This window comes from Natrix helvetica (assembly GCF_964273705.1).
Source record: "Natrix helvetica genome assembly, chromosome: 1".
In the NCBI taxonomy this organism is placed as follows: domain Eukaryota; kingdom Metazoa; phylum Chordata; class Lepidosauria; order Squamata; family Natricidae; genus Natrix; species Natrix helvetica.
In genome coordinates, this window is record NC_138548.1 from 182,042,108 (window position 1) to 182,054,612 (window position 12,505).

General features: G+C 46.2%; 1 protein-coding gene across 1 annotated transcript in view; it reads left to right on the top strand.

The window, feature by feature from the left end:
* Window positions 1-12,505, top strand: part of CYP20A1 (cytochrome P450 family 20 subfamily A member 1) — a 37,786-nt gene that overhangs the window by 1,668 nt on the left and 23,613 nt on the right. Inside the window, exons 2-3 of the mRNA XM_081938685.1 lie at window positions 1,083-1,132; window positions 1,798-1,964. Of these exons, the coding sequence (XP_081794811.1) occupies window positions 1,083-1,132; window positions 1,798-1,964 (217 nt within the window). The remainder of the gene's footprint in view (window positions 1-1,082; window positions 1,133-1,797; window positions 1,965-12,505) is intronic.

Sequence of the window (12,505 nt, forward strand, 5' to 3'; positions counted from 1 at the left end):
AAGATGGGGGATTATCAAGGGCTGGCTGAACTATTCCAAATCCTGGAAATTAGCACAGCATCAAGGTTCTTCTAATACAATTATTTATTTTAAAATTTTCTGCCTTGGGTTTTTAAAGTAATTGTTTCTAAATAATTTAGAAAGCCTATAATATGAATTAAGACAAATAAAAATGTAAACTTTACAGTCTGGAAGATTCAGTACAAAAAAAAAATAGGTTGAGGAGGAAAGAGGAAAAGTAGTGTTACTCATATATAGATCAATATCTAAAAGCATAGAGGAATTAAATCTCAGCTATCCAATATAATTTGTTTTGTTAGACTGCATCTGTATTCCAATTTTGAATGGAAACTCCTAAAATATATTCCTTTGAACTACATAATGGATCAGCAACACAAGCAATTTATAAATTAACAGTCCTGAATAGCTGAGTTTGAATGCAAAATATATGCATTTAGGTAAAGGTAAAGGTTCCCCTTGCACATATGTGCTAGTTGTTCCTGACTCTAGGGGGGGGGGCGTTTGCTCATATCAGTTTCAAAGCTGAAGAGCCAGCACTGTCTGAAGACGTCTCTGTGGTCATGTGGCCGGCATGACTAAATGCCGAAGCCACACGAAACGCTATTATGTTCCCAGCAAAAGTGGCTTATTTTTCTACTTGTATTTTTACATGCTTTCAAACTGCTAGATTGTCAGAAGCTGGGACAAGTAATGGGAGCTCACTCCATTACGTGGCGCTAGGGATTCGAACCACCAAACTGCTGACCTTTCTCTCCATTACATGGCACTAGGGATTCGAACCACCAAACTGCTGACCTTTCTGATTGACAATTCAGCATCTTAGCCACTGAGCCACTGCGTCCCTCTCCATGTATTTAAGATTAAAATAAATTACAATCACATACATGTTTATTCCCTTAGAAATTATGATGACTTGCAGTCCTATATTTGGTAAAATCATAAGTATCTAGATTTAAGGAAACAGTTGGCTAACTAATATGGCTAACTAATATATTTTGTTTTGTGTTGACTTGATAATATTAACATCTTAATCTTTCCAATTATGTTACCTTCTTTTTTAGTCTTCCCGACAAGCTTCAGGAATCCCAGGGATCACACCAACTGATGAAAAGTAAGTTACTCCTTTCTATGTAATTTCCCTTTTCTACACAGAAGTGCCGTTAATCTTTTTCGGTCATTTATTTGGGGGGGGATATACTTAGCGTTGGAAACTCCTTTCCTGTTTCCTATGTATATTATTGCCTATCTCCTTTTTTTTCTTCTGATCTTAATAATTGATCTCTCTTTTTCTTTGAAGACAGTTCCCTTGCCTACGCCATGCTTTTCCTAACTGATTTTAGGTTTTTTCCTCTCACTTTTATCCCCATCTTTCAAACAATGAAGCTGTAGTCTGAGCAATCTCTGCAAAGTTTCTAAGACTGTTTGGGCCAGACTGGTTCAGTAGGGTAAAAATATTATTTAAACATATTGCTCATCTCAACAAAGGTAGTAATGTCTAATTGGAAATTGATACTTCTAAACTCTCTGGTCTGGATGACATAATTATTTGGATCTAGGCTTCAAGTAGTCATAAACTATGCTTTAAATCCAGCAATTTTGGTCTGCAAATTGTGGTTTGCGGCTTTTTTGTTTGTGTCCAGTTTACTGTGATTTAGTTAATGAAATAGTTGAACAAAGTATGGCTCAGCTTAATGTTGTGATTCTATGTTAAGTTCTTCATTTCTTCTTTCGAGATTGCAATGAATTTGCCCTAATCTCATCCTTCTTCCATTCCAGAGATGGGAATCTCCCCGACATCATAACTAGTGGCAGCTTGCATGAATTTCTTGTCAACCTCCATGAGAAATATGGCCCAATTGTCTCTTTCTGGTTTGGACAGCGTCTTGTGATCAGTCTGGGATCCATTGACCTCCTGAAGCAGCACATTAACCCCAACAGGACAAGTAAGTATTTTTCTCATGTCTACAATTATCTGAATCAGTGAATGGTATAAAATAAACTCTTTTGGGAGAACATGAGTTTTTATGAATTTCATGAATTCCGCTGAATGTTATCCTCAGCTGAGTGATATTTAGACAGATGAATTCAGCCAGAAGAAGAATTGTAAGGTGGAAAATCATTTGTGAAGCTGAGAAATAAGAAAAGATCTGTTCATATAAATAGATCAATTTAGAAAGTGGGTAACCTTCTTCCAGCAAACTTGAATTGGCAAAGCAACATTTCCATGAATTCTAGATGATAGAAGTAACTAAATGCATCTAAAATATTTCAATTTCAGTAATTCAGCATCTAAAACAGTGGTTCCCAATGTGAGGCCAATGCTCCACAGGAGGACAATTTGATTTTTAATTGGGGCAATTTGAACCTTGTTTACACCATGTTAATGGCCTTTTAACCTCCCTACGCGTGAGTAGAGTTCACTTTTTTAGTATAATAAGAATTATATGTCAGAGGGGGGCATCAGGATTTTAGAGATGTTTAGGTGGGGCATGGCCAAAAAAAAGGTTGAGAACCACTGATCTAAAGCAATGTTAACAAGCTATTGCCCAGTATGATAGTGCTAAATTTGTAAGTTAATAAATGGCTTTTTAAATACTTTTTTTTGTTGAACTACAGCAAAGTTGTTCACGTTTGTTTGTAAATAGTGAAATACTGGTTTTTGGACTGCTTTTCAGTTAATAACTTAAAAATAATCCTCTTACTAATTATTGTGGGACATCAATCCAGTTCGGTTAATGAAAGTGCCTTAAAATGCTACTGACACCTGATGTCAAGAATCACTTTAGAGCAGGGGTCCCCAACCTGTGGGCCATGGCCCCACTACCAAGCTGCGGGCCGCTTGAGTGGCTGTCCGGTGCTCACACATGCCTCAGCGAATGGCCCCACTCATGCTGTTGCGGGCATTTGCAGCTCTACTCACACTTGTGTCATTGCGGGCACTCGCAGGTCTACTTGTGCTCTCGGCCCCATTCATGCAAGCGTTGCCGGAAACATCACAGGTATTTGCACGTGCACACACACATGCACTTGTCCGTCCCACAAAATCATTCCCTCTTTCTGCCCTTGCCCATTCTGGGTGACCAACCCAGAAAGGTTGGGGTCCTCTGTTTTAGAGAAGTGTCCAGGTCACAGGTGTCAAACTCTCTGCGTCATGTTGCCATCATGTGTTGTTTCGTGATGTTTTTTCCATTCACGGAGCTGGACTGGACGTGGCCTGCATGTGACGCATCTGGCCTGCAGGTGGCCAGTTTGACATCCCTGGTCCAGGTGAATAAAACCTGAATAATGTTGCTGTTCTTCTGAATATGTCATTTGAACCCATTTGAAAATGTAATAGACATAATAATTGCCTATAGCAGGGCTGTCTATAGCTGGATTTCTTCAAGCATTCTTCAAGCATCACATGACCCTAGGACAGTACAGCTGTCATAAATGGACCATGCCAATAGACATAGTCCTCAACTTATGACTACAACTGAGCCCAGAATTTATGTTGCTAAGTGAGAAATTTGCCGAGTTTTGCCCCATTTTACTTTTTTTTTTACCACATTTATTAAGTGAATAGTTGTTAAATTAGTAACTCAGTGAAGTGTGATGACTCCCCCCCCCCAACGCTTCCCCAGATAACTCTCGATGTTAGCTGGGGGAGGATGAACTGGTTCCTGTCACGTCAGGAGCTGAGTTGATTGATGGCTCTGAGGGATTTGGCTGAGATGCCAGGTGGGGAAAGCACGTAGCTGCAGCTGGTCAGTGGGGAGGAGGAGGAGGAGGAACTGCCTTCTGTAACTGATCCAAGAACCAATGTTCCCTCTAAGCTGCGTGGGTGCGCAGCCACGCACGTGGCAACAAAACATCCTGCAGCAGTTTCCAACTGCTGCGCAGTGGTTTTTGTGAGACACCTTCCACGATAATAGGAGAGGAGAGCCAGCCTGGAGTCAGCAATCAGTTCTAGGTCCACAAGGCAGAAAGTAGCTGAGAGAAGGGGTGTGGGGGTTGGGAGAAGGCATGGGACGGGCTCCCAGCAGCGGCTGCTCTGATTGGCCATTTGCGAGAGAGAGGGAGGGAGAGCATGAGCATGTGTATCCCTCCTTCCTTCAGCCCAACACTTTCGCTGGCATTCCGGCCAGACGAGAGGGACTGCAGAGGGTCTCCTTGAGTCTAGGGCAGCGAGACATTCGATGGGAAAGTTGCCTCTTGGAAGGAATGACCCGGCTTGGCTCCCGCTTCTTCTCTCCTGCCTCTTCGCTTCTCCGTTTGGTCGTTGGGCGGCAGATCGAAAGCAGGAGCCAAGCCGGGTCATTCCTTTCCAAGAGGCAAGTTTCTCATTGAATGACTCGCTGCCCTAGACTCGGGGAGACCCTCTGCAGTCCCTCTCGTCTGGCTGGGATGCCAGCGAGAGTGTTGGGCTGAAGGAAGGAGGGATAAACACTCTCTCTCTCTCTCTCTCTCTCTCTCTCTCTCTCTCTCTCTCTCATTAAAAGAGTGGGTAGACTTAGCACTTTGTTAAGTTTGTTTCTCTCTGTGTTGTGTATATACTGTATACATGTCTCCATGGATGCAATTGTGCAAGCATTTTTTTTCCTCTTTAAAAGAATTTTTGGATTTCTCCTCACCAAACCTTTAAGACTGAAAGAGTTAGAATTGAAATATAAAGAGATTGTCAATCGCCATGCTGTTAGATTGATAGACAATTATGGACTATCTTGATTATCTCCTCCTTAGAAAGAATATGCTACTGTATGGTTGACAAAAAGATCATACTTCATTCCATGGAAACCCAACAAAGTTCATAGGGAGGGTTTCTTTCTACAATGGGCTTCTTGGGTCAACAGTGAATATCAGTTATCAAAAATGTAGGTAGAAAATTAAGCAGACAATAGGCAATTACAAAAAGGGAAGCCAACTTTCTGAATTCTGTTTCTTTGCACTTAGTGACTTATAAATAGACTAATTTTCTGAAAACCTGACCTAAATTACTATATATTTTAAATAGCTGTAAAGCTATGCTGAAAAAGTTGTTCTACGGGTATTGTGATAAATTCAATAAAAAGAAGGGAATTCTTGATGAACCTAAGGAGAAATGAGAGTATTGGATAGTAAATGGACAAATAAAATTACCAATCAAAGAGAATATTTGCACCTCAGGGTTGAAATGAGATGTTCTCTCTTACTCTTTCCTCTTCCTCTCTTCTCTCTCTGTCTCTCTCATCCTCTTTCTCTTTGTCTCTCTTCTCTTTCTCTCTCCTTCTTTCCCACTCTTTTGTCATTTTCTCTCTCCTTCTCTGTCTCTTTCTGTCTCTCTTCCCTTTTTTCTTCCTCTCTTCCTCTCTCCCACTCTTTTATCACTTTCTCTCTACTGCCCAACCTGTCCCCATACTTATCTTCGACTGATCATGTTTGCAATAATTTGCCTTTTTTAAATAGGCGCAGTTTCCTTACCGGACCCCTCGCTCACTCAAACACACACACACATGCACAAAACCATTTTTTCCATTCCAATTCGGATCCTATATAAATCAATTGCTCTGTGAAACATCTGTGAAAAATATTCAGATGCTCAGGCATGAAAATGTGCCGCTCAAACACTATACTTTTCCGCACACACTGAAAAAAAATTAGAGGGAACATTGCCAAGAACACATAGGGCAGCGATGGCGAACCTTTTTTGGCTCACGTGCCACAAGTGGGGGGAGCGCAGGGGGGTCATGTGCAGGCATGCCGCACACATAATGCAATGCATGACCCCCCAGTGCGCATGCGCGTACAACGCGCGAACCCCCTATTTTTACATGCTTTTTTCGCCCTTCCCAGGCTCCAGAGGCTTTATAGGAGCCTGGGGAAGGCAAGAAGAGCCTCCCCCGCCCCCCCAGAGGCCCTCCGGAGGCTTCAGGGACCATCCGGAGGCTTCCCTGAAGCCTTCGGAATGCTTAAAACGAACCTCCAAGCAAACCAGAAGTGACTTCCGGTTTGCTCGGAGGGTCATTTTAAGCGCTCTGAAGGCATCAGGGAAGCCTCCGGACGGTCCCTGAAGCCTTCGGAGCGCTTAAAACCACCCTCCGAGTAAACCGGAAGTGACTTTCGGTTTGCTCGGAGGGTCGTTTTAAGCGCTCCGAAGGCGTCAGGGAAGCCTCCGGACGGTCCCTGAAGCCTTCGGAATGCTTAAAACCACCCTCCGAGCAAACCGGAAGTCACTTCCGGTTTGCTCGGAGGGTTGTTTTAAGTGTTCCAAAAGCTTCAGGGATGCCTCCGGATGGTCCCTGAAGCCTCCGGAGGGCCTCCGGGGGGGGGGGGGAGGCTCTTTTCGCCCTCCACAGGCTCCTATAAAGCCTCTGGAGCCTGGGGAGGGTGAAAAATGGCTTTTAAAAAGGTGAACTCAGCTGGCCAGCGCGCGCATGCGCGCTGGCCAGCTGACAGGGCAGCGCCTCGCGTGCCCTGACAAATGGCTCCGTGTGCCACAGGTTCGCCATCACTGACATAGGGCATAGAAAAGGCAGGAGCAGAGAAGGACAGCCAGATTATTCGTAAAGAGAAAGCCTCACCCTTCTTGATGGGCTGCACTGGAAGCTGGCTGTTTAGCATAGCAGACAGATAGAGATGATGCTGGGAACATGTTTGTTTCCTACCTATCTGTTTTGTGATTCCTGCCTCGCTGTAAATTGACACTGTGCCTTGACTTTGAAACTCTGGACTTTTCTTCCCTCCTGAACTCTCTTGTGTTGTGGATTTCAGTTTGCCTGGACTTTTTGGCCATTGCTTGTGGACCAGCATTGGTCTGCTTGTGGCTGGACTTAATTTGGACAGTTCTGGGATTTTAGGTGAATGGAGTTACTGGGGAATATTAATAAACTCACTAAACCACAGTTACGTGTGATTGAGCAGGACAGAATCTTTCCCATTGACTTTGCTTGTCAGAAGGTCACAAAAGGAGATCACATGAACCCAGGACACTTCAACCAACATAAAAATAAACCAGTTGTCAAGCATCCAAATGTAATTGGGGATGCTGCAATGGTCATAAGTATCGAAAATAGTCATGTCAACTTTGTCAGTGCTGTTGTAACTTTGAACAGTCACTAAATGAATTGTCAAGGACTACCTGTACTACAATGGATGTAAGTGTGAAAACCAGTCTTTTAAGTCACTTTTTTCAGTATTGTAACTTTGGTCACTGAATAATTATAAATCAAGGACTACCTGTGTTTCAATCAATGTGCTTGCTTCCCCCCCCCCCTCCTGCTGCCTATAATAGGCTAAATATGATTGCCCTGTAGTGTTGTGTGTAGAAGGAATTTTTTCATACAGTTCTTTCATAATGGGGTTTAAATGCAATCTCATGAAAGCACATTTTGTTTTTTAAGGTACCAGAGGCAACCCCTGTAGTGTTGTGCAAATTACAGCGTACATGTGATTAGATACACTGCAGACTATGTGATTAGCTATAATAGCACATTGCAGGGTGAGGAAGGCAGAAGTTTGAGTTAATAAAGGTAGTAAGAGATGTGTATTTGAGAAAACTAAGGCAACATTTCATGGATACAGGTTTTTTTTTCTTAAGCGTTACCTCTGTGGGTTTATCTTATGCCTTGCTTCCCAGAGCCTTTGCTTTACCTCTTAGTATCTTCTCTTAGCTCTGTCAATATTTTTTGGCCTTTTAAGTGTTTTATGGCTGAGCTGACAGTTTATTTAACACTGGGTTAGAGTATTTGGGGAGGAAGTAATTTAGTTGCCTTACCTAAACCCATTCTTTTGATTATAAGAGTTTAAGGTTCTATGTTCGGTGAAGAATGACAAGATCAACATTTATTTTCTTTTACTGACATTATTATTAATAATAGATTACACACACACACACACACACACACACACACACACACACACACACACACACACACACCAGTGACCATACTTAATACTTCTGCATCCTATTTTCCTCACAACAGCAATTCTATGAGGTGAGTTGGGTTGGGTATTGTTCCATTAAATTCTGGTGATTCTTATGAATTAAAGCTCTCCCATCTGTCCCTTCACTCACTTGGCAGGATATGAAAGTTTGGGGGCTAGCAGCCCTATAGTTTTTTTTTTTTTTTGCAGCTAAGAGGTGCTAATCTAAAACACATAGCAGTTAAATTTCTCATGATGCTTTTCAACAGATTCTTGCCTTTAACAAAGGAGTGTGACATTTAGCAAGTCTGCTCTTTCAGTTCCTTCCTTTCAGATGCAAATAAAGCTTAGAAATTTTATTGGGCAAGCCTGTTTCTTAAAGTTGTTGCACATATTTTTAATTAACAGTTCTCAAAAACATTTCCTAGACTACTTTTGAGGTGAAGCATTATGTGAGAAATGATTTAGGAAGCCCCCCCCCATCCCCGACAAACAGACATTGTGAATGTGTGAGTGCTTCCTTTCTCCATAGCGCTGCTTGGAGAGTCCAAGGATGGTTAACACAGCCTGTTTGCCCATGGACTGAGTAGATTTTTCCCCTCTGGCCACGCCTCCTTTGCCTCTTCTGGCTCAGTTTTAAAAACTCAGTCTGCCCGATAGGACGAGTTTGGGGAACACTCAGCTTTGAGCAAATAGGCTGGGTTCTCCAATAGTAATTTTAGAGTATTTTATGTGTTGATTTTTAGTTGTTATTAGGATTTTTCCCCAGGTTTTATTATTTTGACTTTTTATTTTCCTTTTTTTTCTATTTTTTACCAAGAAGAGGATTTACTAAAGTAAGGCTAAGGCAGCGATCGGTTCCACAGCTGCTTAGTCGCAGCTGGGGGAACAAGCGAGGCCGCTCGTCCGGCGTCTGCTGGCGAGCGCAGGGAAGGACGGCAATCCCCGTGTTTCCCTGGTCGCTTTGGAGAGGAGGCTTTTAAAAAAAGCCCTTGCCTTTCCAAACGGCGTCTTTTGCCGATCGGGAGAGCGGCGGCCATTTTGAAAAGCGCTGCTTTGGCACGCTTTTCGGCTGCAGCCAATAGGAAGCGCCTGGCCCTTAAGTGAGGCTTTTGGCGCGCAGAAGAACCGGCGGCCATTTTTTTGGAGACTTTTTTACTGTCCGGAAGCAGCAGCAAGCAGCAGAGCCTCTCCGCCTCAAGCAGACAGCCACAGAGGATTGCGAGGGCTTGCCTGGGTCTCCAGCAAGCCTGAAGTTCCCCAGACACCTAAGGGGAAGCGGCAAGGAGTGTCCTGGTGCCTGATCCAGCCTCCCAACTGAATCTGCAGACGCTTCTGGAGCCGTCGGGCCAGCGTCCACTGCCCTTCCCACAGCAGCGACCTCTTCGACTCAAGATCAACCAGGGATGGCTGATGAAGGTTTGGAGCGAAGGGAGGAGCTGGCAGGGCCATCTGCAAAGCGCAGTAGGCCAGATCCCTCAGGCCAAGGGAGAAAGGGAAACAAGGGCGCTGGGGGGAAAGCTTCCCACTCTTCAGCTGGGAGCAAGGCCCCCAAAATTCAAGGGGGCAAGGGGCAGGACTCCCTAAAGGACAAGTCTGCTAGGCCCCAGGTTCCCTCTGCACCCTTACCAAGTGAGGCTGGGCCAGTTCCTTCCCCACGCATTCAGAGGGAGATAGAGCAGGGGGAGGAGATGGGGGATAGATCCCCATCCTTCTGTGATAGGGATTCCATGTCAGGATCCCCTGCAGCCTCTCTGGGTTATCCAGGTTCTCCTAGCTCTTCAGTCAGGGAGGATATCCCCTCCTTTCAATGCTGTTTTCATGCAGAGGATCAGAGAGATCCTCCTAGGGGTGCCAGGGGACAGGCCTATGCCCAATCCAGGCCTGTAGAGGACAAGGGCCCAGCTATGTCAGCAGAGATGAGGGATCTCATCACGCAGGCTATTTCCCAGGGTGTGGTAGAAGCCATGAGACTACAGGAAGGCAGGGGTGGCAAGGCCTCTAGGCCTACTCGCCCCCTGGGGGAAAAGAGGACCAGAGTACTCGATTCCCCGGGCACTTCTATCACCACAGAGGTGTCTACGTGGGAGGAGGAGACTGCTGAGGACTTTGCTCTGTCGGAGGATGAGGATATGCCTCCAGACAAGCCCTCCTTCAATGGTCTCTTTAAGCCATCCTTATTCAAGTCCATCTTACACAAGGCCAGAGCCTCTACTGAGCTTGGTGCCAAACCTAAGGACAAGGAAGTCCCCTCTACTTCCCAGGACCTCATGGCAGCGAAACAACCCCTGACCCAGAACTGATACCAGTCCCTGACATGTTCATGGAGGTTATCCAGCGCCAATGGGCACAGCCAGGTACCCTGGCCAACCCCAGTGGCGCAGACAAATCATTGTATCCCTTAGAACCTAGGCTGGAGGATGTATTGAAGCCTCCAGAAGTGGATGCCCCTGTGGTCTCTCTGACCTCTAATTCTAATCTCCCGGCCGAGTTATTAGAAGGGTTAAAGGCAGAGGATAAGAGGGCAGAAAAGGCTTGTCTCAAAACGCACCAGGCGGCTGCCTGGGCGATCAAAACCTCCACTTCTGCCTCGTTCTTTACGAGGGCATCCCTATTATGGCTGCGCCAACTCAGATCTCAGCCCCCATCTGAAGCATCTCGTTGGCGACATGATCTTAACAAGATCATTACGGCTGTGGAATATGCCTCTGATGCATCCCTGCATGCAGCGAAATTCGCCTCCAGGGCACTAGCGTCCAACATCACTTCTCGCCACCTGCTTTGGCTTCGGCACTGGCAGGCGGACATGAAGGCTAAGTGGAAGCTGGCTTCAGCTCCATTCAAGGGAGAGAACCTCTTTGGGGATTCCCTAGAGAAATTCCTAATTGAGACAAAGGATAAGAGGAAGGTCCTTCCTTCCACCTTCAGGAAGCATGACAGGAAAGGTCAGGGCTCGTTCAGGAAACAGGCCTTTCGGGCACAGGAAGGTGCCCAGGCCTCCTCCTCTTCATATTCCTCCCAAAGACAGTTTAACCAGTCCTCTGACAGGTCCCAGGAACGAAACAACTTTTCTTCCAGGGGCAGACAATCCAATCAGGGGTCCTTTCGGAAGCCCTTTCGTGGGGGATCCCACAACCGTCAGTTTAGACGTGGGAAGTGACCGTCTGGGGTCTCCTCCCATCGGGGGCCGCCTGCAATTCTATGCAGACCGTTGGGAGGAAACAACCTCGGACAAGTGGGTCTTAAATACCATCAGGAGGGGTCTAACCTTGGAGTTTCTATCCTCTCCTCCGCGGACCTTTGTTCGCTGCCCACTATCCAAGAACCCTGTAAAGAGGGCTCTCATGCAGGCAGAGATAGATCATCTTCTGCAGATCAACGCAATAGAGGCAGTTCCTCCAGAACAGGAAGGGAGGGGGTTCTATTCCATTCTCTTCCTGGTCCCCAAAAATTCAGGGGGGTGGAGGGCCATTTTAGATCTGAAGCGCCTGAACAGACATCTGGCCTACAAGCGCTTCAAAATGCAGTCTCTCCAGTCGATCCTAAGCTGCACGCGACAAGGGGATCTGCTCACCTCCATCGATCTCAAGGAGGCGTACCTGCATGTGCCCATCCATCCTGCACACAGGAAGTTCCTGCGCTTGTGTTACAACGGAAAGCACTTCCAATACAGGGCGCTTCCGTTCGGACTTTCTTCTGCACCCAGAACGTTCACGAAGCTTCTTGCAGCTGTGGCGGCCCACCTGCGCAAGCTTCCAGTCCGCCTGGAGTGCTATCTGGACGACATCATCATCCACTCAAGGACTCAGCAGCAAGCGGTGAGAGATGTAAACGTCACAGTTCACACCTTACAGGACCACGGTTTTTCCGTAAACATGGAAAAAAGCAACCTGACTCCTGCCACACGCATACAACACCTGGGCGCCATGATAGACTCGGTATCTTGCCAGGTGTCCCTGTCTCCGGAAAGAATCCGCAACCTCAGGAGCAGGATCCGGTCGTGTCACAGGAACAGGTCCTGGCAGGTGGTGCAGCTATCCCAACTGTTAGGGATCATGATTTCTTGCCTCAACATAGTTCCCTGGGCACGTCTTCATGCAAGGGAACTGCAATGGTTCTTACTTCCAATGCAAAGAGCAAAGACCAGCAACTCCACCAGGAAAGTTCGCATCCCACCAAGAGTGACTCGGTCTCTGAGTTGGTGGCAGTCTCGAGCAGTGGAGAAGGGCTGCCTATTCAGAGAACCCGACAGGATCGTGGTAACGACCGACGCCAGTCTCTACGGTTGGGGGGCTCATTGCCAAGGTCAGCTGGTGCAAGGCAGGTGGTCCAGCGCGGAGGCAGCCCGGAGCATCAATTGGCTAGAACTCAGGGCAGCCTGGCTTGCGCTGAAGAGATTTGCAGAACAGCTGAAGGGGCTCCACGTTCTGCTACTGACCGACAATGTGGCCACAAAGGCTCACGTGAACCGACAAGGAGGGACCCACTCCAAAAGACTCATGTCAGAGGCGGAGGCCATAGGACGATGGGCAGAGATCCACTTAGCGTCGCTGAGGGCGGATCACATCTCCGGAACCAGCAATGTGAGTGCGGATTGGTTGAG